At 43.8% G+C, this 26,900-nt stretch overlaps 2 protein-coding genes across 2 annotated transcripts in view; both read left to right on the plus strand.

The window, feature by feature from the left end:
* arhgef10 (Rho guanine nucleotide exchange factor (GEF) 10) overlaps window positions 1-11,940 on the plus strand; it is a 62,884-nt gene extending 50,944 nt beyond the window's left edge. Inside the window, exons 26-29 of the mRNA XM_080480611.1 lie at window positions 952-1,126; window positions 9,054-9,176; window positions 9,863-10,378; window positions 11,044-11,940. Of these exons, the coding sequence (XP_080336737.1) occupies window positions 952-1,126; window positions 9,054-9,176; window positions 9,863-10,362 (798 nt within the window). The 3' untranslated portion in view covers window positions 10,363-10,378; window positions 11,044-11,940. The remainder of the gene's footprint in view (window positions 1-951; window positions 1,127-9,053; window positions 9,177-9,862; window positions 10,379-11,043) is intronic.
* Window positions 11,941-14,231: 2,291 nt separating this feature from the next.
* kbtbd11 (kelch repeat and BTB (POZ) domain containing 11) lies at window positions 14,232-19,011 on the plus strand. The gene is made up of 2 exons (XM_080480583.1): window positions 14,232-14,771; window positions 15,332-19,011. Exon 2 carries the CDS (start codon window positions 15,401-15,403, stop codon window positions 17,270-17,272), a length of 1,872 nt encoding a protein of 623 aa, XP_080336709.1. The 5' UTR covers window positions 14,232-14,771; window positions 15,332-15,400; the 3' UTR covers window positions 17,273-19,011.
* The last annotated feature ends 7,889 nt before the right edge of the window (window positions 19,012-26,900 follow it).

Below are 26,900 nucleotides of genomic sequence, written 5' to 3' on the forward strand. Positions count from 1 at the left end.
ATAGTGCCTCGCGAACTGGGATGAGAGTGATCGACCCTCCTCTAGGGGGAACACGATCTTTGATTATTGGTTTTTCAAAGTCCAAGATAATCAATGCTGCCAACTCACAAGTATCGAGTGAAAGTCAAAACATTTAGTCTTAAGTTCACACAGTATTTATTCTTTCACACCACGTAGCTGGGGTTTTTTTTTTTCTCACGTTCAAACGGCCTGTTTAACAAATTAGCTCAATTCTTTTAGTTTTCATGCATTTTGCGAACAAAGAATAATTGAGTGGCATCAAGTGCAAATAAGAGTATTTAACTGAGGGTTTTACATGTATTAGACTCTCTTTGCTTGCGGTCGCCGTGGAGGGTTTGGACAGAGCGTTGAGCCCCCACAAGTACTAAATAAAATGTGGCAACATAGAGTCGGACATGTTGGACCATTACAGAAAGAAAGGGGGATGCAATATGGTAGATGATCTGTCACAAAGTCATAGCGAAGGATTAAAAAAAAAAAAGCAGCAGAGAATATTTCTTATCATAAAGTCTATGATTAAAAGTTGTGGGGAGCCAGCTCATTAAAATGTCTCACAATGATAATTCCGGTCTTTTATTAAGATAAATCACACGTCACAAAACATACCATGGCAACTTAACGCCGGTGAAACAGGTGCAAACCAACGGCCATAGGGCTGAGTACTCCAATCACATATCTGATAATAGAGTCATCTCACTGTGATGTTTCAATCAGGAGCCTCATGTTGACTCTCCTATAAATAAATAAGTTGCAGCTTTAACTTGAAGGCGTGTGATGCTTTTCTAATTAAGGTGGAAGGAATAAAGATTGGAGTCATTCCTCTCTGTTCTCCGGTTTCAATTTGCAGTAGATACAGATGAAGTGTCTTTTATCAGGAGCGGGGCTGTACGTGGCCCCTGAGGTAACATGTGTTTGACCTCCCTGATGCAGAGGCAGCTGGAGGCCCACCAGGAGGAGGGCATGGTGGTGTCCCACATGGTGGTGGCCGGCGTCGGCATCTGGATCGCCTTCAGCTCCGGGTCCTCGCTGCGCCTCTTCCACACTGAGACGTTGGAGCACCTGCAGGACATCAACATTGCCACACCCGTCCACAGTATATTGCCTGGTAAGACCTACGACTTTTATTTTGGTTGAACTGTGTTTGCCTTTTGCACTTTAAACTGCCTGTTTGCCGTTCTTACCAAGAAATAGAATTATCCAGCCCAGCATTTGTGCCGTGTGACACATGTCCCATTGCCTCACGCCACCTTCGCATTCTCAAAATGCCGCCTCTCTGCAGGCCTCTCAGTTATTAGCTGACATCTGTGTCGATGCTCGTCCTCGCCGTGTTTGTTATGGCTCGCTGTCACGCCCAGGTCCTCGTTTTTAAAGCTCCTCAGTGTAAACAAGGAACCTCTCGGTTTCTGTCTTTTCAGTAAGAAGTGTCGACCTTGAACTAATAGAGCAAACAGAGAAACCCAGGATAAATTGTAAAAATAAATAATGGATCATCCTTTTATGAGCCCGTCCAAAAATATCACATTGAAGCGCAGAACTGAGCCACAGCCATGAGACCTGTCAGTGGTGATAAAGATCATAGAAAATGTGGCAAATCCACTGGAGTTAAGTGGAAAAATCCTTGTCATTTCAGTTAACTCAACACCCACAGACATTCAAATAACATATTAAACACGTCGCACACGTGTCAGAGAGCATTTTTCTTTCTGTAGTCCCATTGTCCAGTGATATGCAGTAACGATGTACTTATCCTTATCAGTGAGCGTAAACCTCATGTATGTGAATGTCTGTGTTTAGGGTTTTCCTCTCTTACATCATCCCACCTTTGGTCTCTGTCCCTGCAGATGTAAACCTGTCATTAAGCTGCTGTGATATCCGCAGTGACACACAAGGCAAATGAGCCATGACTCAGACGGGCCTCATTGTCGGGGCTTTGAATAGGAAAACAGAGCTTACAGGCTGAATGAAAAAAAACATGTTTTTAGAATAATAAAAAACAAAAATTATGAAGTATTTCTACATCAAATATTCTTAACTGGAAAACAGTATTCATGACTATATGACTCCTCTTCCTCAAAGTGTTTTTACAATAATATAAATTATTTACTCAGACATCGTTTCACAAGGTCTTTAAACTTCAAACCAAACCTCGCAAGACAATATTTTCACATTTTATTTCTTGTTTCTTTGGCTTGTAAAATGTTGCCAGGTCAGATTAAACCAACATTTTTAAGGACAGATATCTACTGTATGTCAGTGATCTTTACAGACATGATGCAGATCACCGCTCCAGTCAGACGGGCTCCCACACTTCTCAGGAAATTATAATTTGGAGAAGTGGAATCAAAGACCAAGCAGTTCAGCAGTTCAAACTGCAGCAGTTCAGATGCAGAAAAAGGAAGAAAAGAATAAAAACATTTTAAGAAGCACCACTGTAAAAACAAGACATGCAAAATCCAAGCTGGGAAAAATGTCAAGCACTGTAGACGTTATTTGTCGATTGCAAAAAGAAATGGTTTGATATGAAAATGGTGTAAATAAGTCATCAGAGTCGAAGACCGTCAATGAAAGCTACCGATGGAGGACAGAATCTGGTCCATCGGTTAAAGTTTCCCTGGAAAACAAAATGTTTGTGAATAAGTAAGAAAAATAAGATCTGGTTTTCTGGAAAGAAAGAAAAAAAAAAAAAGAAAAACAGGATATAGAATTGAAATTGGAGAGTTAAACAGCCCACACATAATGATGATGGGTAATTCTGATTGGATTAAAGTCATTGAAAAACAAGACCCTCAGTGAATAAAGTGTATAACAGCCGGCTGAATGTAAAAAAAACTCCCATATCAAGTCACTCGTAAATCCTGTTCACATCAAATAAACAATCACTCAAATAATTTAAGAGCTTAAATAAATGGACTTTATGTAACCTGGTGATTGCTGTCATTCCAATAAATAATGTCATGTTTAGTTCGTCATATTTAGGCTGAACACTGTTTCTCATCACACTGAGCTTTAGTGTGACCTGCTGCTTCCCGTCTCGTAATCTGTGGCGTTATATCAGCGTGGCCTCAAAAGCCCGAGTCTCTGTTTCAGCTGTTGAGTAGAGATTTGTCCTGCCGGGTTCTTTGTCCTCTGTGCTGAGTTATGCAGAGATCTGTGGTTTGGCACGTACGTCCTGATAAAGTCACTGTGAGCCGTTTTAGATTAAAGCATCTTGATTGTTGCCAGGTTTTGGAAACCGGGTGTTAAATTTCATTCATTTATTTATTTATTTATTTTGCTGCCCAAAATAAGGTTTTGGAGGATTTTTTCTTTGTTGCGATCATGATAGTGGGGGTTTAATCTGAATGTATATCATAGTTTACAAGAAGGTCTTTTTTTTTTTTTTTTCCATCTTCAGCCTCATTTGAAGTACTTCCACGAGGCTAAATCAGATGGATGTTTTTGTCGGTGCCATCAGCTTCTAATAGTTTTCCGAAAATGTTTCTTTAGCCACAATATGATTGAAAATATGTGGGAGAGTCGTATTTTGTGTAACATGAGAGATACTTCTTTCAAATCTCTTTTTAGAACGATACTAGTACTTTACTTCAGTGGGTTTAAATTACAGCAGATTAGATTTGTTTTATAGACTCGGCTGTTTTCCTGCTGATAAGGTGTGAATGTGATATCAATTAAATTCATGCTTCTTTTTTTTTAATCATTTCATAACGATTGCTCTTTTCATCGGGCGCTTCCGCTTCTCTCTTGAAGACCCCATGAAATGATGATATTTGATTATAAATGCAGTTGTTGTAGGTTCTCCTGTCTTCCTCGTGACGTTTTAAATGGATATAGAGTAAACAGTGTGGAGAATAACATTGATAAACATAGAAACTAAAAATGTCACATAAAGGCTTTTAAACCTCGCTGCGTTCTTATCATTTTATAATGTTGTGTTTTAAAGATCCCATATTATACAGTTTTTCAATCATTTCATATAGGTATCAGAGGTCCAACAACATTGTATTCAAAGTGTTTTGCCAAATCCAGCCTTTGTGACGGTAGAATCATTTTGTAGAAACACTATTTTTCAACCAAACCACTTTGAACCAGGATCTGACCCAGAAGAAGTTCCTAAAGAATTTCAGACTCTGGACGTTTCAGAAGGGTTAGTTAAAAATGTTGTGTGTTTGAATAAATTCCTTAGTTTAGTCGTATGTGTTACTACCAAGTAGTTAATGTTAGCTCCTGCTAACTGTTGGAACTGTCACACTTTTTCATATTATACTGAATTTATTTGTGAAAGTTTTCATCTACCTGTGGGAGGGCCAAAGTGAGTATCCACTAGCAGAGGGGGTGGTTTTTTCCCTGCATAATGTCATGAAGGGAAAATCTCCTGTATGAGCACAAATTGTAGCAAACAAGAAAGGGAGGTGACAGACTTTCTGCCTCATACACAGGCTATGGAGACACATACTACTGTTAGAACACCATCAGAAAGTGAATTTCGCATAATATGGGACCTTTAAATGCATGTTTACCCACTTTTATTGTCATTATAAATCATTGTATTGACGCCAGAGAAACATTCTGTAGCTGTCGTTCAACAGATCTACATTAATTACTTGTTTGAATATATTCATCCCTTTCTTATTAAAAAAAAAAGAGCTGTTCAAATTAAAGGGCGGGGTTTTCCATATTGTAGTGACACTATCAGTAGCCGATCACACTGTGAAATATACACTCGGTTCAGTACTGCATATGTCCTCCTATTGGACTCAGAATTTGTCAAATGTTGTCTTTTTTTTTTTTTTTTTTTTTAAATCTCCATGACGACAAGCTCTCCTCACTCACTGCATTTCTGTACCGTCCCGCTTTAGTCTGCAGCAGAGAAAACATTTATGAACAGTAGTAAGAGTGAATTATAAGCCCCTAGTTTCCTTGAGGAAATCCCTAATTGCGCGCAAAAATGTGAGCGATGACCCCGCTGCCTGTGGTTTGTACTGTAGGAGGACCTCACTGAGATATCCAGTGTTTCAAGTCACACGTGGAAGTACTCTTTGTCTGACAGATGTGAATGATAAAAGCAGCTCGTTCTGAGACCTCGCTGCCCATACTCGCTAATGGAAGCCATGCGACCTCAGAGGAAGTTGTTTCTGGGACAGACCACCAAGACGTGAAACGCTTTCGTCCTCGAGGCGTCGCCATCAAAAGGCTTCGTTTTGCCTGGAAATCAAACCTCATTATTTCGTCCACACCAACTGGCTCGGCTACTGGACGCAACGAAGATGAGGGATGCTGTTGTGTATCGCGCGCACCATGCACTTTCATTTGACTCATTTATTTTCCCTCCGACCACCCGCACAATGCCCAGGTCTGTTCTGGAGGTTTCCGCAGCAGCGTTTATCTCTGCCTGCTGCAGCTCCAGCACGGCCAACCTGGAATATGTGCTGTTTCTGCACAAACTCCGACGTAATTGGACGTGCCAGGCAAACTGTTCAGGCAGGAGGCACCGAGGCAAAAGCCAAGGTGGGCCGTCTGTGTCCAAACCTGCCGTCCATCGCTGGTGCTTTACCAAGACGTTTGTAACACAAAAGAACAAGAGATTTCAGATCTTTGATTTTCCAGGAAGTTTGTACTATCATAAGACTTTAATACCCGGCCTGTAGAAGGCATATTAAATCGTAGGATTGATCCAGGGGCCAACAGGCGTTGGCTGTAGTGTGACTGTCTGACAGTGGTGCAGTGTTTTTTTCTGAAGGAGGTGCTGCAGGTGGAGTTATCCTTCTCATGTTCATACATGTTGGAGCGATTTCCCTTTTAAAGGCAGTCGACACACAGCCGGTTCATACAGCATAATGCCAGTCGTTTATAGATAACTCAGACCTATCAGGGCATTTTTTGTGTGATACTTTCCATCTGGTGAAGTGAAATCTCATCTGTTTGTGTGTCTTGAGAAGACGGTCCTCCACAGCCTGCAGTGTGATCAGGTCTCGGAGGACGGGAGCCGCTCAGGATCTGCTCTGCTTTGTCTGCTGCTCTCTGACCTAAATATTCAGCCATGCATGAGCTGATGGGAGACAAACATCAAGGGGGGGTGGCAGTAAATAACACCTTCAGTTCTCCTTTGTTTGTGCGCCGCTATTGTCGCCCAACTCCCAACATGGATAGCACATGACCCAGTGTACAAACATGCAGTACCGTAGAGAAACTCCACAGCTCCAGGATGTACTGTAGCGGTGGCACGAAGGCGCTTCTGTCCTATGTTCATTCCGAATAGGGTTGATATGTGTAGAAATTAAGAGATATTTACAGTTACACTCCAAGCAAAGCGCAGTTTAAGGATTTTGGAATCACTCCTACTGTCTGAAATAAATGCTGAATAAGTTCCTCCTTTATTTTGTTATATTGCAATCATTTATTTTAACAACCAATAGTATAATAAAACCTTGCTAATAGTGTAATAACATATTTTATCCATTATCATAATAACATTTTCCAAATAATCTAAGCCTTAAAGTAGAAATACATAAATAATACTGCATTTCTCAGAAAAAAAATTTTTTTTGCAGGTTTTGTGCATATTGCTTATCCATATTAGGTATAGTGGATGGGACGTATATCTTATAAAGGCTAGATTGAAAGAAACCAGAAAATTTGTGAAAATGACCATACTTGGTTACTATGAACGCTAAAACGGCACACAGAAACAAATAACAGCAATTTATTAAAAAGAAAGAAAAATAGAATATCATGTTGCGATGACAATAGAAACACTTGAAACTGAGATATATTGAATAGTTCCACACCTGGTTAAGAGACTCACATAAACTGAAGCAATTAGAAACGCTTTGTGAAATTGAATAGTGCAAAGTACAAAGAGATTCTGAAGAAAAACTCAGCATCTCAAACGGGACCAAAACTTGACCTCCCTGCATTCGACCAGCTCGACTCCTGACCTGAAACAAGCTGTTTCCGTCACATCTGACTGAAGCTGAGAGGATTCGCTGAGAAGTACTGAAGACAATCCTCTAAATCCATGTGTTCCTCAACCAATTTCTAAAGGATCAATGAGATATTTCAGTTTGTACTTGTTGTCGCTATAATATACAGTGTACTTTGGGGCTCCACTGGTAAAGGCTGATACTTTGCCTCAGATCATCAGATCACATCTTCAGCTCAAAGCAAAACTAACTATTTAAAAGACGGCCTTCAAATTCATCACTAAAGTGCCGTACATCTGGACACATGTCAGTGTGCTGTTTCGTAAAGACTACAGTAACCTGAGTGAGTTCAATCCTGGTTATTATTGTCTGATCTTTCTTTTTCTTTTTTTTACGTCCATCATGTCTAATGCGTTGATCCAAAATGCAGGTGAAATTAACTATATCTCCGTGAGCCTCGGCTGTATTTAGCATTAAGCCGCTGATTATCAAACGCTTAGCGTGAGCGCGGTAACGCTGGTGTGGATTCAGGAGCCGCTCCATTAGCGTCAGAGTCGGAGTAATACAGGAAGAGGGTGCAGCCTGCAGCCTGCAGCCACAGTGAGGGACATCACAATCATTCACGACGGGCTGGCGGGGGATATTTCCAGACTGGCTGAATGGCTCACATCATGTATTTTAGTAATGTTGGGGATTTACTCCTCCCTCCTGCTGTTGCTTGTCGGGACTAAGTGCAGATCAAAGTGGCGCTCCGCTGCAGGTTCGGGGCAGGAGGCGGGCCGTGTTGACGTTCACTCGGGGTTTATTTTAGTTCACCCTCTGGGTGGGGAACTCCAAATATTGTGAAAGGAGGAAGTTGGGCAAGGCCCCCCGACCGGCGGTCCGTGTGTTTCTTCTGACTCCGCGCCGTCATTAGAAGCACATGTGGACCAAGGCACCGGGGCCCGGCTCACACTGTACCTGCCCGCGTGGCGTGTGTGTGTGTGTGTGTGTGTGTGTGTGTGTGTGTGTGTGTGTGTGTGTGTGTGTGTGTGTGTGTGTGTGTGTGTGTGTGTGTGTGTGTGTGTGTGTGTGTGTGTGTGTGCTCCCCGGGAAGGGGTCAGCCCTGGTGGGGTTGGGGGTTCAGGCACATAGACTGGCAGTAATTTTTCCCAAAGCTCAAGAGGATTGCTTTGAGGCAGGAAATTCAAGTCGAGCTGTTACAGCAGTAATGACTCATGACAGTCTCGCCTCCCACATAGCAGGACTGGAAAGACTGTTTTTGCGAAATTTAAAAAAAAGAAAAGAAAAGAAAAAAATCCCACATTCTTATTATAATCATAAAATATTAAAGGTCTGACTCAACAGCGTTTGTTGCGGAGCTGATCCCCAATGAAGCACCTGCGTGCCAGATTCCACCCAATAAGTCACTTGACGGAGTCAGCGAGCCTGACTTTATGGCCGTGCCCTCCGAAAGGTGCTGTTAACATAACAATCCCAGCTTTTATGACCCAAAGTGGCTCCACTGTAGTTTTCCCTGAGCACGGAGGAAAGCAAAAGGTCAGGTCAGATTGTCCTGTCGTCGCAGTGTGAATACAGGCAGGGCTCGCTCGTTTGTAACTACAGCATTACGCTTCACTCATTCTATTGCATAACACTTTTGTGTTTGTTTGTTTGACTCCAAGCGGACCGTAATGGCACATTTTTCCCCCTGTTCAGACACTTGAAAAGAGCTGCTGTTATGCAGGCTCCGCTTTACGTTGCCCTGGAGACAAATGAGCATCATAGCTCCAGAAACGCTGCCACACACTAAAAGGATACACCTCTCTCTCTCTCTCTCTCTCTCTCTCTCTCTCTCGCTCTCTCTCTCTCTCTCTCTCTCTCTCTCCCTCCCTCTCTCTCCCTCCGGCACGCCAAACTGTATTCAAACGCTGTGAAGTGATCCATTAACTGTGAACTTTTCTAATTTTCCAGCAGGGAGTCAGTGTGGGAGGCTGTTTGCCAAGCTGTGTTTGTTTATGGACAACAATAAATGGATTCACTGGAGGAAAAAGAAAAAAAGAAAAAGAAAATGGCTTTATTTCATGCGAAGCTAAACTGGTGGTTGTTCCTTGATTTTTTTTTTCTCTGCAGGAAACCAAAGAGTGTCAGTGAGCAGTCTGCTGGTCTGCCACGGTCTGCTGCTGGTTGGCACCAACCTGGGAGTGACGGTGGCTCTGTCGGTGCCGCGGCTGCAGGGCATCCCCAAAGTAACAGGTAACGGCAACAGCAGCACTGCAGCGGGAGAGAGAAGGATTAATGTCTGGAAATCTGTCATTATTATATATGTGGTTGAAAATAAGAATTTAGCTCGTAAAAATCGTCATTTTTAACATTATGTCTGAAAATATGGATTTGATGGACATTTCCTCCTCGCTAAGACGGGATGACACATGCCCCTACCTTATATATTGGAAACTATTTGCTTGACCAGACCAGAACAAGTCAATTAAATCTACTTTAAAATTGGAGTGGTTCCTTTTTCGCAATAGAAATTTTTTTTTTTCTAAACTGTGAGGATTAATCAAAGATAATATGAAGTGGAAGAAGCCGACTGAAGGCTTCTACAGTGAAAAGTTACACATATTTCTTTATATAACCTTCCAGATTATGCATTTCTACACTTATTATGTACATTTAATGTATCCTTACTACAGGTACATACAATTCAGTTTTTAAAATTCATTCATTAAATTTGATTTCCTGTCAGAAAGTACAATTTATATCATAGAAACACTGGTCTCATCACACCTGACTATCCATGCTTTAGAAATGTTTAATCTGCTTTCTAAGCAGACGACATCATGTTGTTACATTCCTACACATCTGTTTCTGTATAGACGTGATCTCCTGGGGTATGCAGAGTGTTTATGTCCTGCCTGAAAGCTTGTACCTGTTCCCAGGTCGTGGCATGGTGTCATTACACGCCCACAGCGGAGCGGTGAAGTTCCTCACCATGGCCGCAGCAGTGTGTAACCGGCCCCCCGGCCCCCCATCCTCCACCCCCTCACTGCAGCCCATGGACTCACCGCAGGCAGAAGGCAGCCTGCCCCCCTCGGAGTCGGGCACCTCCCCCCCTCAGGGTCGAGGCGTGTGGCTGGGGGAGTCCGGCTGCACCAGCATGGCCCTGCAGGACTCCGTGTCCTCCTCGTCCTGCGGCTCCCTGGCCCCCTCCCAGGGCTCCCTGGAGCACGGGCCCGAGGACGGCGCCCTCTACGACGTGCTCCACGACCCCGCCCATCACCGGAGGGGCCGGCGCTCCAGCAAGGTGGACGTCGGCTCTCTGCTGGTGGTGTCCGGAGGCTCGGGCCACCGCAGGGTGAACAAAAAGGCCAAACAGTCCCGGCACGAGGACACCACGTCCACCATCATGATATGGCAGATCCCTTTACTCAACATGTGACACCAGCGCCACGCCGGTACGTTACACACTGTACGCAGTGTGAGGACAGGGCACATCGAGGGACCGTTTACACCTTTTAGTGGAAACGCCTCATTTTCATCAAAACAATTAGATCCACAAATACGAGCCAATCAGAAGCAGAGGAGGGACTACACTTCATATTTCTCTTAATATATAATATTATATAGAGCATTTCAAATTCACTTCACATAAGGAAATCAGTTGCTTCCCAGTGTAAAATTTGAATATTTTCATTTCCAAATGGTGCCACATTCACGAGGAACATACATTTAAATAATGCAGAAGCGACTTGACCAAGTTTTCATGGACGCAACCCACATACTGCTGCTCATCCCACAAATGCATGTTCCTTACGAATGTGGCAGTTTCAAAGGAAACAATCAGACTTCACAATGATAAAGGTTCACATTGGTACAACAAAGAAGTTAAAACAGTAAACACATATTTCCTTGTTTTTTTCCTCGTATCTTAACATAGATAAATAAAAAGTGTTTCCAGTTTTATCCAGATGACCGGGCTTCACAGTGACGTGGTGACACTGTTGCTTCAGAGCTTTATAAACCTTGATGTGTTGATCTGCCTCTGGTGAATGTTCTATAAAGAGGATAGACGAATGTTTATTATGACGTCTCCATCAGCTCATCGTTTTCCTTTTTTCAGATGAAGTCGAGGTGCTGCACACAAAACCTAGGTGTGGTTCTGTTTCCAGTGTTGGGGATCAGCTCAAACGACTAAACGTCTTAACTGTATCAAACCGTTTTCCCGGGAGGCCGTCGTCATTAAAAGCAGAGGATCATAAAAAGCCCTCGACGGCGATGGATGATGAAAACAACAAGCCGCAGACCAGTCAAAGGACAAACTGTACCGAAAGGCCTCCGTCAGGCCTCCCGTAACACGTCTAACACATTTCATTTGTCTGCTGTGTTTTGTGCCTCATCGTGCGACTGCAGTATTTAAATCAGTGTTGACAAGAAATCTTGGACTGTCCTCCTTCAAGACGGTTACGTAAAAGTGTCTGCTGAGCTCAGCTCTCAGCTTCTGGACGGACTTGAACTCATCTGTCCAGTAAACTTTGACGACTGAGGATTACGTGTGCGGGGAAAGTGAGGTCAGAGGGGGAGCATCAGTTCACCATTGAACCAGCTTATCCAGCACTGTTCACTTAGAAAAAGGGATGTTTTCAGAAGGTCTGATGGGAATCTCTGGCTGGCCAGGTTTCTATTTGCAAAGGGAAGAGAGATTTGTGTGCAGGGGGAGCGTTTCTTTTTTCTTTTTCTTTTTTTTTTTCTTTCCCTAAATCGTATTTGTTTCTCACTTAAGGATATTTTATATATAAAAACAAAAGAGAAAAATAAGAGTTATACTTTTGTGACCCTTTCGATGTACTTATGTATATTAACAGATCCATAAACATTTGTTTTTATCAAGCAGACTTGTGTACTTTATTGGAAGCATGCAGCCTTTATTTGAGCACAAATTCTAACTTATTCTCACTCTTTTTTTTGTTTTTCCTTCTGTTTCATGTCCAAACACAATAAAAAAAAAAACAAGGAGCTGACGTGTGGCTAAAGATTTCTGTCCCGCAATGTGAGACGTCAGGAGTTGGTCAGCGTGGCTCTTTTCTTGGCTCCTTCCTAAACCCTGTTCTCCTCTGTGATTGTGTGCAGCCATCGGTACATGCCGGGACTAGCAATGTGCCCCCGGGGGTGGGTGGGTGGGGGGGGCGCAGGAACTGAGCCTGATAGCGCTCTTCCGGGATTTCTCCTTCCTTTCTGCTGCTGCACACAGAGGGTCGAGACTCTCTCGCGACGCCCACTCCGACTGCTCTTGCACAACGCCGTCTTCACCGTATTATCAGCTTCTAACAAAAATAGGACGGGATGATTTCAGGTTGGAGCCGTTCCCACGCTGCAACCCGCGGCTCATCCCAAATACTATCTGATCACATCTTTCTTTTTCCTGAGACGTCGACTTGAACCCGGGGTAATATTTAACTGATATCTGAGCGCCAGCTTTTATTTATTAACTACGAGCAAAGAGCAGGAATCTTTCAGTCTCACTGAATCAACCAAGGACCGTAGTTATCAGTTGTGTTTGACAGCTCTGTTACTGGAAGTCTTTTGTTTTCCCTCCGACCTCGAGGTCGCCGTGGAGGGGGATCACCGAGTCCTTGGAGAGTGTCTGTTGTCAGAAGATTTGACATTAAACACTAAGATGTCACTGGGATGAAAGTGACGCTCCCCCTTGGAACTCGCGTCTATTTTTATGTCCAGCTGTTACTACACGCCGTCCCCGGGGAGGCGAGGCTGTGTGGACGCTCGATACGCAGAGTGTGTCCGTCACACCTGCTTTTTATATTACTAAAGTAGCGAAACATTGATTATTTTCCTGTTTGAAAGATTAACGCCTTTTTAACTCCCCACCATGTAACACGGAGGCCTAATGTCTTAGCAATCCACTAATATCAATGAATAATTATGCGTCAGCGGATGTTTTTAGGGGCCAAAGGAGTAAGTCTTGGAAATTCTGGAAGGATGAATGTCATAAACCTGCTTACACTACTGTGTGGATACTCAATACATCATCTTGTGGTGCAAACTGGTATTGCAACAGTATGAATAACTGGAAAATTTGGTAGACATGTATGTGCAACACATCACAAAGCTATTGTTTATCATTCATGTGGTTTCAATGTTTCTTGGATTTGTCTGTGATGATTAAACCATCTCCTTAATGCTCTCGTTCGTTCTTGCCTCGAAAGGCAACTGGATACGATTTTAAAGATGCTTTCTTTCACGTTCGAGACTCGATCAGTTGGTTTTTCAGGACAAGAATTTGACTCAAATTGAGTCCGTCCAACAAAATCATCACGTTGTACGTTAAGTTTAAAAATCCAGTTGACGGCCAGATTGACCAGCAGTGATGCAGCGACCACGACTGACAGTACGTCTCAGGAGGTGCGTCTGAGGAGAATTCGACAAAGCTGTGGTTTTCAAAGTGCCCTTCCCTTAGGGGGCGCCAGAGGGCTTCAGGAGGGTGCACTCGCTGGAAGACTTTTGGGGTCAGAGGTCAAAAAGCAGCATTTTCCCTACATTTTTTTTTTTTTTTTTTTTTAAAGAAATCATGATGAAAATAAATGAGTAGAGGCTTTTAAATAAGATACATTTGGAAGTTAATTCATTGTAAGTGCAATGGAGCCGAATTAAAAAAAAAGGTTCCGTTCAAGACCATCAGAGTAGCAGTGCTGAGAAGCCCATTTTTAAATATTAAAAACACAAGCGAAGCACAGAAGTTTGGCTTTTTGTTTTATCAGATGATATGAAGCTTTTTATTATTTCAGCTGAATGCATGTCAAGTTCCAAAACATCCATATGATTCGGATTTCTGTTCTTTTCTGCTTTATCTCTTAGTTACAGGAGTACTGTTATATGACTATCAAAGACAGATCCATGTTTGTAGAGTGTTTTACACCTTTTTTTTTTTTCCTGTAAAACCCTGCTAATTATAAACTACTGCGTTATTATGGAGAGCAGCCAGAACTGAAGACACTGTGATAAACTGCCTGCAGGCACAAACAGGTGGTGTGCTCTAATGGAACATTTATTGATTTTAAAATTGTATTACTTTAATGTAAAACCTCCAAGGAGTCTCACTCAGTGTCTGCTATTAATTCACCGTTGCAGAGCATCAGAAAGTGAAATGTTTAAGGCTTTAACGCATGTGGGGCTATGTTTTATGTGATTAAGTTGTTTTTCTCGGGGATTGATGTGGATGAATGTGTGTGTTATCAGGGATGCGGAGTGGGATAGCGAGTATTTTTAATCCCCTGATCCTCCACCCTCCCTGGTACCCGCGGCTGGGATGGTGCGTAAAGGAATGTCGCATCTCTGTGAAGGAGAGCGCACAACAGATGGATGAGTGTAGGGTTAATACCGACTGAAGAGGGCGTGGTTTAGGTCCATAATAACCACATCACTCCTGTCAAGTGTTACAGAAAAGAAAAAGAGACAAAATCCACAGCTCCAGAAAAGCCCGATCTGCGCTCGGTTAATGTGCGCGGCTGCTCTCCGAAGCTGACCTGGAGGAGGTGCGACCTGGAATGACTGCTCGGTCGTCCTCCTCCTCCTCCTCCTCCTCTTCCTCCTCCTGCTGCTGCTCGGATCCCCGGCAGATTTCAGAGCATGAGCGAATGAAAGGAGATCTCCTTCGCGTGGCTCTCGGATCGGATGGGAAAACCCATCAGAACTGAAGTGAACTCATCCAGGAGGAGCGCTGGATCGACGCGTAATCAGGACTGCGCCTTCCTTACGTAACGCAGCTTAGTGGAAAGGGACTGGCAGGGGGAAACCGCTGCTGCTGAGCTGTTTGATCAATGCGAGGAGACGCAGGTAGGTCACATTTTTTCTGTTAACACACACACTGATCCTCATTTTGGATTTTTAAATCTTCTTAAAAAAAAACGTCTCCCGTCGCTTCTGCACTGTTCGGCTTGACATGACCGATGTGGGTGTTTTTGATGTGATTCTAAATCGCCCTTTCGAGGCTGTATCACAGATTAATTCCACCATCAAAGCAACACTATTTGCGCATGCGTTCTGAATGTCTCCAGATTACCACATATAAAGGACAGGCTGGGTGATTATTGCAGTAGGTCAGTCAGGCAGTTTGCAGCCACAAGAAGCTGCGCGTCGGGATTCCTTCTGCTGTTCGTGTCATGCTGCACAGATTGAGACAGATTCGCTCTAATACGTCTTCCTGAAAGAATGACACATTAAATACCACAGCGTAAGAAAGGGCACAACAATCACTGGCAGCTCAAAGTGTTTGGTCTTCACATTTTAAAGCTTCCCAAGATGTTTGTTATAGAGAAAGGGCGCCTCTCAGAGACTGCAGAAGCAGCTGCAGCCTCAGGATTCAGTGTTTCCCTTCTTGTGTTTCCCTTTTCCAGGTGAATTGAGAAGTTCTTTCCATTAGCTCAGCATGATCAGCGAGGACCGTCTCCAGTGAGCGCCGTGAGATGAACGAGAGCCACAGGCTGGGAGGAGGAGCTGTCACCGTGGAGGCTGACACCATCCTCGTCACGCACGCAGACAAAAACAGGAATATATGTGCGGGTTTCGTCCAGGGGATCCTGCAGGATGACCAAGACTTCAACGCTCCCGCAGTGTTCGAGAAGGAATACCTGCTAGATGGAAGGCTGATGGAGAACAACCACGTCGACCATCGTCAGCAGGGCAACAGCTCCTACGCCTCCAGAAATGATCAGCTCAACCGATCGAGCATCAGTGAAAGCCCGGACGTCCTTCCTCGCGCCAACGCCGCTCTGTCCAATCACAACATGCAGCAAAACTGTGCAAGTGGTCGAATCCACAATGGCGCCAAAGCTAAAGTGTCTTATGGTGCAGAATTCTCCTTATGCTTTCCGAGCCGGGCCAGAGAGGAAGGCGATCGGTCAGTCGGCAGCAAGGAAGCCCAGAACACACAACCTCAAAAAGAGCCAGATTTAGTCATCGAAGTTGGCGGGCAGACCATCAACGCTCACAAGTCTGTCCTGGCAGAGAAGAGCGATTACTTCAAAGCGCGGCAGTCTCGCGATATCCTAAAAGTGAAAGGCATGAGTTACAAGACTCTGTCCACTCTGGTAGACTACGTTTACACTTCTCAGATGAATGTCAGCAAGGACAATGTTGTCGACGTCATCACGGGGGCCAAAATCCTACAGATCCCTTGTGCCGTTCAGGCGGCCATGGACTCCATGTCTGAGCAAGTCACTGCAGAGAATTGTTATGAGATTCTCACCATCGCTAAGAAGCAGAGGCTGAGTGAACTCAAGGAGACCGCTTACGGCTTCATGAGCGACAACTTCCTTCAGGTCCTCAAAGATCCCGCCGTGTACGGCCGTTTGACCGGATCCGAACGAGACCTGATCCTGAAGAAGAGAATGGAGGGGAGGAAGACCCTCATGGTCGCGGAAATAAACGATGTTTTCGATCGGGTCGGGAGTCGACCGCCGAGTCGCTGCGGCAGCCGGCCACAGAGTCCCTTGTCAGTCGGGTCTTTGGAGGAGAACCACATGATTTACCATTTCAATGAAGCCGCGAATGACTGGAGAGCCTTGACCGCAATGCCTGACGACATAAACACTAAAGGCTGTGGGATCTGCACCATGTATAACTACCTGTTTGTGGCGGGGGGGATAAAGGCCTATGGAGAAAAAGGTAAAGTGTCAGAAAAGGTCTTCTACTACAACCCCATCACCAATCGCTGGGCTGAAATCAGACCCCTGAACCAGGCCCGCGCCCAGCTGAAGCTGGTGTCTATGGACGGCTGCCTGTACGCCATCGGAGGCGAGTGTTTGTTCACGGTAGAAAAATACGACCCCCGAATGGACCGCTGGACGACGGTGGCTCCTTTACCCAAGGGAGCCTTCGCGGTGGCCCACGAGGCCACCACCTGCAGCGGGGAACTGTACGTCTCCGGGGGCTCGCTCTTCTACCGTCTCCTCAAGTACGACCCCAAGCGGGACGAGTGGCAGGAGTGTCCCTACAACAACAGCAGGAAGAAGTCCAGCGACATGGTGGCGCTCAAGAGCTTCATCTACCGCTTCGACGTCAACCGCGAGCAGGGCATCAACGTCTTCAAGTACAACACCATCGTGAAGATGTGGCACGACTGCGCGTCCCAGAGGCTCGGCAGCCATTTGCCCTTCCGGTGCGCCGTCATCGGGAACTGCATCTACTGCGTCAACAAGAGCCAGACTCTGCAGTTTGTAGTGGAGGAGGAGAACGCCTACTTCGTGGAGGAGCCGCTGAAGGCCCCTCTGGAGGCCAAAGGCGTTCTGTTTCCTTTTGTTCTCACGTTGCCCGAGAAGCCTGATAAACTGACGTAGTGTGTGTGTGTGTGTGTGTGTGTGTGTGTGTGTGTGTGTGTGTGTGTGTGTGTGTGTGTGTGTGTGTGTGTGTGTGTGTGTGTGTGTGTGTGTGTGTGTGTGTGTGTGTGTGTGTGTGTGTGTGTGTGTGTGTGTGTGTGTGTGAGTGTGAATCAGAGTAACACAATGAAACGTGGCATAGCAAAAAAAACAAAAAAACCTGCCATCAGCAGAGGAACTTATCCAGACTCTTCAATGTCAGCTTTTATCTCGGTGTCTCTTTGCCTGCTTCCGATGGAATGTGCGTATTTGCATGGCGAATTAATGCATCTACAGGGTTCAGCCTTAAGAGGAAAACTTCTTTTTGTATCAGACTGTAGATAATGACATGATGAAAGTGATTACTTTGTGTGCTCTGTGCTTCGTTTGGTGCACTTTTATAAGTAGGAGCGATAGTATTTAGATCGTATTAACGAACTGACTTTGGTGACAGAAACAAGTGTTTTATTTGGAAACTGCGTGGAAGCGGTTGGTGTGCGCTTTACGAGCCACGCAGCGCAGGTTCTGCGCAAACAGGGTCAGAGTGTATTCAGCTGCATCGAGGGGGAATCTGACTGGAAGAAGCCGAGTGTTTCTCAAACCGTTATCATCAGTCAAAACAGGCTACTGTGTCCGTCTCCAGTCCCTGCCAACCCAGGGAACTCAATGAGCAGCTAAGAGCTTGTTGTCTGCTAGATGATTTCAAGATGAAGCTTTACAGTATCACAAATCAGATGATTAAAAAGTAAATATGAAACGTATATTTTTTAGATTCAGAACTATTTTCCTTATACTCACAGGTCTAACAGTTATGAGGACATTTGCCAAAGATGACTCTTCAGTCCGACTATACTTATCGAATAAACATCCCATGGAGAAGAAAAGCGGTTTTTTTTTTTTTGTTTGTTTGTTTGTTTGTTTTCCTGAAGCAGTTTTTGTCGAAGAGCGCTCAAATTTTTGAAACTGATGGGATAGTTAGGATCAGAATCGGTAATGTTGCTTTCCAGTTGCCTCCGAACCTGCAATCCTGAGTGTTGCGGGGCAGAAATAATAACCCCACTCAGTCCGGTTTCTCAGGGTGAAACGTGGTGATGCTGTGAGGACAGCTTCAGTTTCAAACGGGGACGCAGTGGGACATGTTTTAGATTAGTTGTAGATTTTCAACTCATAGCTCTGCTACAGTATGAAGTTACACCCCCAAGTTAGGAATTCCGAGCTCGGATGCAACTGGAAAGCAAGATAAACACAGAGACGCACTCACACACCAGGTTATTTCACTACTTAAATCCAAGTTTCCCAGGTCTAAGACCCTGTTTCAGCCCTCACAGGTTCAGTCTTACTCCTATAACTCTCAATAAAGCCATGATTTTCTTGCTTCAGTGCACATTAATCTTTAAATTTCCTTCTTCTGTGTTTTCACCTGCTGCAGTGGCACAGAGTTTTGCTTAGGTAATGTTTGTACGAAGTGTGTGTGTTGGCAGTGGAAGTGATGCAGACAGCTCGGATGTGGTATCTTTGTGTCTTTGTGGGGGGGTGTTTTTAGGTGGTTTGGGATCTGCTGTTGTGGTGGACGGTGACAGTAAATGCAACGCAAGGCGACAGCTTCCTGTTTGTGGCATTCGGAGTGGACTAACATATAATGTACAACAGTCGAAACTAAGTGCTTCAAATAAAATCATTGGTGTCTGGAAGTGATGCGCTTTCCTTCATCTGACTCCAGCTGATGCAGTGTGGGTTTGTACATGAAACAATGGCGCCCTCTACTGGAACAATTGATGTAAACTGAATACTTCATGTTCAAAGCCGCTCAAATCTAATGTTTCTTGCAAGAAGAAAAAAAAACATTTTTGTAAAACAAACAAACAAACTGTTAATTACTCGAATTGTACTCAGTTACCAGATAAAGTACAGAAAATTCTGAGGTAAGCGTGCTTTTGTCCAATATATAACAATATAGCAGCCATTTAATATAATGTACCTATTTAAAATCCTTTTTTTATTCTCTATCCACAATGTAAAAACAAATCACAAAATAATAATTGAATGTAGATGCAGCAGAGACTTTCTCTTCAAATGGTTTAACTTTAATTTTGTGGTTTAAAACTGATTTATATGACTTAATAAGAGCCCCATTTCATACCCATTGCAAAGGGCCTACTGGTCAGCAGTGGTCGTCTGGGAGTTTGTGCTCTGATCTAAATATTCAGAGAGCTTGTGTGTTCCAACAAGAGATGGTAGCATGTAATATCTCCCATTCTAACAGCTCTGTATGTCCTGCTGGAGTGTAGTGCGTAAGGCCTTTAGTCCAGGAGTCAGCAACCTGTGGCTCTTTGGCATTTCTGTAACGGCTCCCTGAACCACAATTTCACAGATTCATACCTCAACAAGCATTTAGTCCTATTTTCATTTTTATTCACGCACACAAAAGTTTTTTTTTTTTTTTTTTTGGAGAGTGGAGACGGTACTTGCACTTGTAAGTCCTCCTTTTCATCCAGGTGGCGGTAATGAGCCTGAAAGGCGCAATCAACTATAATTACAGAAGAAGAAGAAGAAGAAAAAGACGGCGAAGCAGTTACGAAACTAATGAAGAAGCAGTAAAATGTGACGGTGCAGGTGGAGGTAGAAGAGTCGCCGGCTTCATGGGAACACTTTGGCTTCACAGTGCAACATAACGGAGTTGTCATACGAGTGGTGGACCGGACAAAGAGCGCCTGCCGGCCACGTTTAACGGAGGTATGTCGCTGGAAAAACATTAAACATGCTAACACCCATAACACGGCATCACCCCGATATGTCTGTCACTGGCGCGAGAAAAACATATCAGCAGCAACACGCAGTTGTCGAAATTGATGAAATCAAAGTCCATATGTTTCCAAACAATCTGGCATTTGTAGCCATCAAACTGCTTATGCTTCGCTCACTGACGTCCCGTTCGTAAACCTGCGCGCGTGGGTTTCTGGGATATGAAAGATGGCGTCGCGGCAGATCCAGCGAAAATAAACTCCTCAGGAAAAAGTTTGGAAACATTATTTCGGTCAATTTTTTTCCTTCCCTTTAATAATACTAATGGTCTTTGTAATATATATCGTTGGAAAGCCTGATAAGGATCGTGCTTTCGTGGATTGAGGAACATAACTCAGCCTGTGGGGAGAAACCCTCAAAATGTGCTGCAGAGCCGCTGCAATGTTCTCCTGTTGGTTTTCACTCTTGTTAAGAGTTTCTCACTCATATTGGATAATTGCACTGTCCCACAGCAGTAACGAAAAAAACAACACATATTGGCAATTTTTTCCACTTTATTAATTCTACAGTGTCACACTTTCTATAGTTGGACGTCAATCTTTTATGAAGTTATTAATATAAATAATGTTGCACTAACATGACAATGATAATAAAGTGAAGTGTGATGGTCAGTCGACCAATAAGTCCGAGGTAGGGTAGAGTGCTTCTGCAGCTGGGTGGGCTGATTAAGTAAGTGCCTCTGTTGTTTAGCTGGGCTGGGGTCTGTCTCAGGCTCTGCTTCCTCCCTCTTCCTCTTCCTCTGGTGGTCCTCAGAAGGTGGAGGGCTCCTCGCCTGCTCTGTAGAGCTGTACAAGTCTGTGATCTTTGCCATCTTCTTGTTCTTTGGTGTCCAGCTTTAAGAAACAAGTAGAAAATAGTCAGTCAGTCATGTGGTTTGTTTTTAAAAAGGTGATTAATGAGCACAGAGAGAAACTTCAAATAAATACCCGGTGGAACACTCTTGATTCGTCCTCTCTGTCCCAATGTCATTTCTTAGGGTTGGAGTGCTGAACCGAGGGCTGATGTCTGCTGCTCCAACCAGGACAGATCCTCATCAGATCCGTGGACGACTTCACACTGCAAGACAACCAACCATTGAGTACAGCTGCTTCTTCTGTGAGTGCTCACTTGCTAGCTGCCGTGGCGTCTGTCCAGGTGACTGAGGACAAGGAACGGATACTGGAGGATCTCTGCTGGAGTGATTCTTTTAAGAGGATTTATATTGAGCATCCGAGTTAGTAGATCGTTCGGTCACACTCGGCAGCTGGGACGTCTTCAATAGAACTCTTTAGAGGAATCTTTACAAGAGAAGAAGAAAAAAAGAGTTCAGTATCAACGTAAACTTGTGTTTTTCATTCAAACCATAAAAAGACATTTTTACTCACCTCCAGAAGATCAGCCAGAGTTTTGATGGACATTCGGTCGTCTGGATCACTCCTAGTCTCACCTGACTGAACAGATGAAAGATTTCATTTCGTCAACATGCAGAGGACGGTCGCTTCAAGAAAAGAAACAATCTCGACTGACGGACACAGTTCATAGAGAAACATTGAATTTACCTTCAGGGACAAAGTGCAGTTCGGGTCCTTAGAAAAAGCCAACCTGAAGTGTTTGATGTGATATAATCCAGAGCTGATCAGTCTGTCTGGAGGTTTTCCAATCACTGATACGATGCGTCTCATCTGTGGGAGCAGCACAATGTTGGATTAGAATTCTGAAAAGACCAAAGACGTTTGCTCTACATGTTGCCTCCAACTAATAGAAGCTCTGATTTTAAAATCAGTTTATTTACACGTTTATGAACAAAGTGTCTTTGGCATGAAAAGAGAACAGATGTTGACTTTTCTTAAATGCTGAAAGAATCATCTTCTACAACGAGTCCAAGAGGATGAAGTTATTATTTGTGATGGAGCTCAAATGTAACACTCACCATATCGGCTTTATTGTCGCCGTCTAACAGAGGACTTCCTGTCATCATCTCCACTGCGACGCAGCCCAGAGCCCACGTGTCGATGGCCTGGTATAAGGCGCTCCCAGCAGCATTTCTGGAGACCTGAAGAGGACACAAACACAGTTTAGTCAGCATGACTTGGTCAGACTTGAGCTGGACTAACAAGCTGATGTCAGCTGGAGGAGCTGAAACGGCTGCTCCACATCTGCAGGACAGTTTGACTACTTACGTGTACGTCAGCGTCCCCAAGATTGACCCTGTGTGTCGAGCAGGGTGTTTGAGAGCCAATCCAAAGTCGACCAGCTTGACCCTCAGTGGCTGCCGGACCTGATTGACCAGCATGACGTTTTCAGGCTTCAGGTCAGCGTGAACGACTCCACTGATCTTCAGGAAGTCGAGAACTTCACCCAGCTGAAATGGAACAAAAGAATGCTAAATATCATCTGTAGGTCCAATAAGGGGAAGGTTTTACTCTGATTACAGAGACATGAAGACACACATGGATCAACGATCACAAAAACAAACACTTTACTGTGGGTTTGATTCTTTCTCCTCTCTGACTTTACAAAAACTCTGTTATAATGTACCAACAACGTACCTGATGGCGAACAGGGCGACGGGACATCGGTGGAAGAGAAAACTCCTCCATCAACTCCAGTAGACTCCTGTCCAGCCTCTCAAACTCCAGGCAATAGCAGCCATTAGTCAAGACGGCGGTGCTCCAATCCACGATGTGGAACTTTTCACTTCCCAGAGGTTTTAAGGAATTCAGGATCGCAGCCTGGATTCAAAGCAAGTGGAATGAAATGTTCGTCAGTGTTCTTCATCACATTCAAATACAAGTGAAATGTGAGTGACTGGTTTCTCTGCCGTACCTCCTTGATGGAATATTTGATGAGACTCTTTTTCTTGATGATTGTCAGAGCCACCAGTTCATTGGCGGGCTTCTTTTTACAGAGAGCGACCGCTCCGAAGGAGCCGCTCCTAAATCAGTACTTCTACCCTCACTGTGGGGGGCAGTGCTGAGCACACTTGATTCCTTTGTTTCATTTACAAGTTCAGGGGCCTCATCTATAAAACATTGTGTAGGATTCCTACTCATAAGCTGAAAATGACGTGCGCCCAAACATTTGGATAGGTAAAACCGTACTTATGCACATCTGCACTCACTGTCCTTTAATAGAGCTCAGTCCAAATGGAAGGTTGGGCACTTTATATCCCACCCTCAACACGCCAACTTTCTACCATAAATGGGCAATGCAAAGTGCCTCGTGAATATTTTTCCATCTCAAGCAGCCTGTCGATCAATAGAATTTGACAATAAATCCTGCCACAAAAGATGAGCAAAAATGAATTTTATGGAGAGTGAACTAGTCATGGGGACGGTGGAGGTCAGGAGAACGATATTATTTGGTGGTCAGAGTAGTGGCCTCACTAATAAAGGAAACAAATGAGTGGTCCGCAGCACGTCGTCATCGTTGGGAATTGTGTGAGAGCCACAAAGAGCTCAGTGACTGCAGAGGTGGAGGCGACATGTCTGATCTGAAGGTGGAGGTCAGAGCAGAGTGACTCTGTCATGGAGGCCAGAGGAGAGTGACATCATGGGGGCCGGCGCCCGAGCACACTACTGGACCCCAAAACACCTCCCTCAGTGGCGAACAGCAGCAGTGGACAGCAGGTTTTTAATGACAGGACTTCTATTGAATGAGGTAAAACGGTCTGTTGGGAACGCTGCCACAAATATGGCTTATTTATAATGTCATGTTGTTTGTTTACATTCATATTTAGGAACAAAATCTGTTGAATGAAATGAATCCTGGGATGGTCATTGGTCCTTTATTTAACTGCTAACTTTGTCAGTGTTCCTGAGTATCATCAACACTGGACTAAATAGTTTGTCATCTTATTTCAGTACAACACCACAGAAGAAAAGGCTGAAACTGCAACAAGAGTTGTTGGTTGTTTTTTTTCAGTGTGAGTAATGGTATACTCCAAAAGGAGAACAACCTAATCACGCCAACATTTATCAACATGTATAACTTTATATTAGATATTATGTGTAAAATGTCTTATCGGGCGAATGATAGAACTTAGAGCAGTGAAGCAATGGAAGGTGTCGGGACTGAGGAAGCTCAGTTCAGTTTTTAAATTGATGAGTGAAATGTGGATTAGCTCCTAATAGTTTTGAAAAATTAACTATTATATGATTAGATGAAGTGTAATCCATCCAGGGAGGAGGGGAGATGGAGCTTCAGGGTATGAGGTGAAGTTTAAAAAGCATATTATTGATTATAATAGATCCAGAACGGAGCTCAGGTGAGGACTGATGTCAAGCTGATTATTATTCAAAGATACATTTTCAATAATTATTTCATTATTTCACAGTACTATAAAGTTTTGGGTTTGGTTTTGATTATGGGATCAGCAGCAATACCCCACCAGTGTTCTGAATATTTATGTGCTGAGACGCTCCATCATGGCCAATGAGTGATTTTTGATTTTTTTTTTCCAGTTTAGTTTTAAAATGGTTCACTCATGCTGTACATTAGACCTGCATCTCTGAAGACATTCTGTACACTTAAAATCCTTTGCCTAACTGCAGGAACAATTTGACCTTCCCTCAAACGACTTTTACAGATATTTGCAAATCGGGCACTCCATTATGAATCATAAAGAAAAGGAATGAATTGGCAAAAACCCAAACCGTATAGGACAATATTTTATTAACATCGAGGAAAAACGACTTCAATCCTGTAAACATGTTTCCAAATCTTTACAGAAGGCTTGTGTCAGATTGTGGAGAGAATACTTATATTAAAGAAAAATGGAAACTAAAACCCTAATAGAAGATAAATATTTGGATAAACTTTGCTACAACAACCATAAAGGTATGACCAGTCAGCAGTGGAGAGAATTCGACAGGAAACTGGCGGTGAAATCCTTCCCTTGTTTTCTGTCGTTTGTTGTGGGAGTTCATTATGAGTCGTGGAGGTTTGTTTCAGTTGTGTGATATAATAACACAAATCGACGAGGATGGGATTTGAACCCATGCATGCAGAGCACAATGGATTAGCAGTCCATCGCCTTAACCACTCGGCCACCTCGTCCTTTTTCACTGGTTGAAACAGCGCCTCCACATGGTGATATCAGAATAGATCTAATGTCATATCTATTCAAATCCAAATTGTTGGTGTTTGAGTTGTTGGTTGTCTGTGTCTCTCTTCAAGTGTCTCTCTGTGCTCTGGGCTCTGTTGAAGTTTAGATGAGGAAGAATTTTCTTTACAAACAAGTCTCAAATAAAAGATGACTGAAGAAAACCTCCTGGCATAAAAAACCTCCACAATGAGGTGTATTTTCACAAGCATCAACGGGCCAGTGGCGCAATGGATAACGCATCTGACTACGGATCAGAAGACTCTAGGTTCAACTCCTGGCTGGCTCATAGCTTTTAAGCAAAAGTCAATACAAACACATTGCTGTAAAGCTGAGCTCATCATCGATTGGTAGTTCAGCTCCATGTAGTTTTCTGTCATTTCTTCTGTGAGGCTCTGACATATCGATGTAATCATCCCTGATGAGTTTCTTATGTTTTTACGAGGTATATTTCATTTGTCTGATTTGTTGAATATGATAACAAGGAGTTGACAAGGATAGGATTTGAAACAGCTCTGCCACGGGCTGATAACAGAACAGATATACTCTCATATCAAATCAAGTCTCAGAAAGCCATTTTGAATATTTCATATAAATCAATGAAGTCCTGTCAAGCTCAGTTCTGGTCACTCATCTAAAATTATTCTTTTTAATGCATTTGTTAAAAAAAAATTTCTTTATTTGTTCTTATTTATTTCTTGCTTCCTTTCATCAAGTTGAGTTATGAATGTCAGTGTTGACCTCAGGTTACAACTGCTTTCAATACTATTGAATTCACGTTCACATTTGTTTGGAAAGTCGCATCTGAAAATAAGTTGGACCTCAACAGCAGGAACAAACTCAGTTTGGCACCTTCAAAAGGATTGCAATATGCATCACACCTGATACTACCAAGGTCCATGAGACAATAAATGGTGGTGTGGTGGTCAGTGTTCCTGCCTCTAACCAAGAGTGTCATGACTTTGAATCCTGGCCGACAGTGGTCACAGGTGGATCCAGCTTCAGTGCAGTCTGGGGGTCATCCTCATAGTGCTTCCAGGCTTCTCCAGGTGAGACAAGGCTTGATGTTGGAGTACGATGATGGTGTTTTCTACCCCAGTACAAGGTAGGTAAACTGGAGTGAGTCCATTTAAGGTGGAACCATCGTGCGGAAAATGGCGAGGGCCCTCTGCTTCAGGATCTTCATTAGGTGGGGTATTAAAGCCAGCGGTCTGTAGCTGCTGATGTCCTTGGGTACAGGTACCAAGCAGGGTGTGTTCCACAGCTGTGGCACCCTCCCCAGCTCCAGGCTCAAGTTGAAGAGGTGCACCAAGACCCCATACAGCTGGTCTGCACTGGACTTTAGGAGCCTGGAGCTGATGCAATCTGGATCCACACCCTCCCTCACTTTAATCCCCCTCAGTTGGTTCCTACCCTTGATAGTTAATAGGCACACGTCAGAGCAGGGGGCTATGTGCTGCTGGGGGTGGGTGGAGGAGTAGGACTGAAGTGATGCACATTGGGGATTGGCTGTGAGTCGAGTGCTGAAGTTATAAACTCAATCACAAGTGACTGAATCAACACATCTTCATCAAAGTTAAACAGTTCTGTGCATAGGCCAACCAATTTAACTATCTAATACACAGAAGTTACCACGTTTCCTGAGTGACTGAAGGAGTCGTCGATTTATTCTCCTGGCTGGGGGAAAGCTGGTGGTTCCTTGGTTTTGCAGTTAGCATCTCCATG

Source organism: Lipophrys pholis (assembly GCF_963383615.2).
Source record: "Lipophrys pholis genome assembly, chromosome: 14".
In the NCBI taxonomy this organism is placed as follows: Eukaryota; Metazoa; Chordata; class Actinopteri; order Blenniiformes; family Blenniidae; genus Lipophrys; species Lipophrys pholis.

Coding starts and splice junctions, on each gene's coding strand:
- kbtbd11 (XM_080480583.1), top strand. CDS start 15,401: ATGAACGAGAGCCACAGGCTGGGAGGAGGAGCTGTCACCGTGGAGGCT.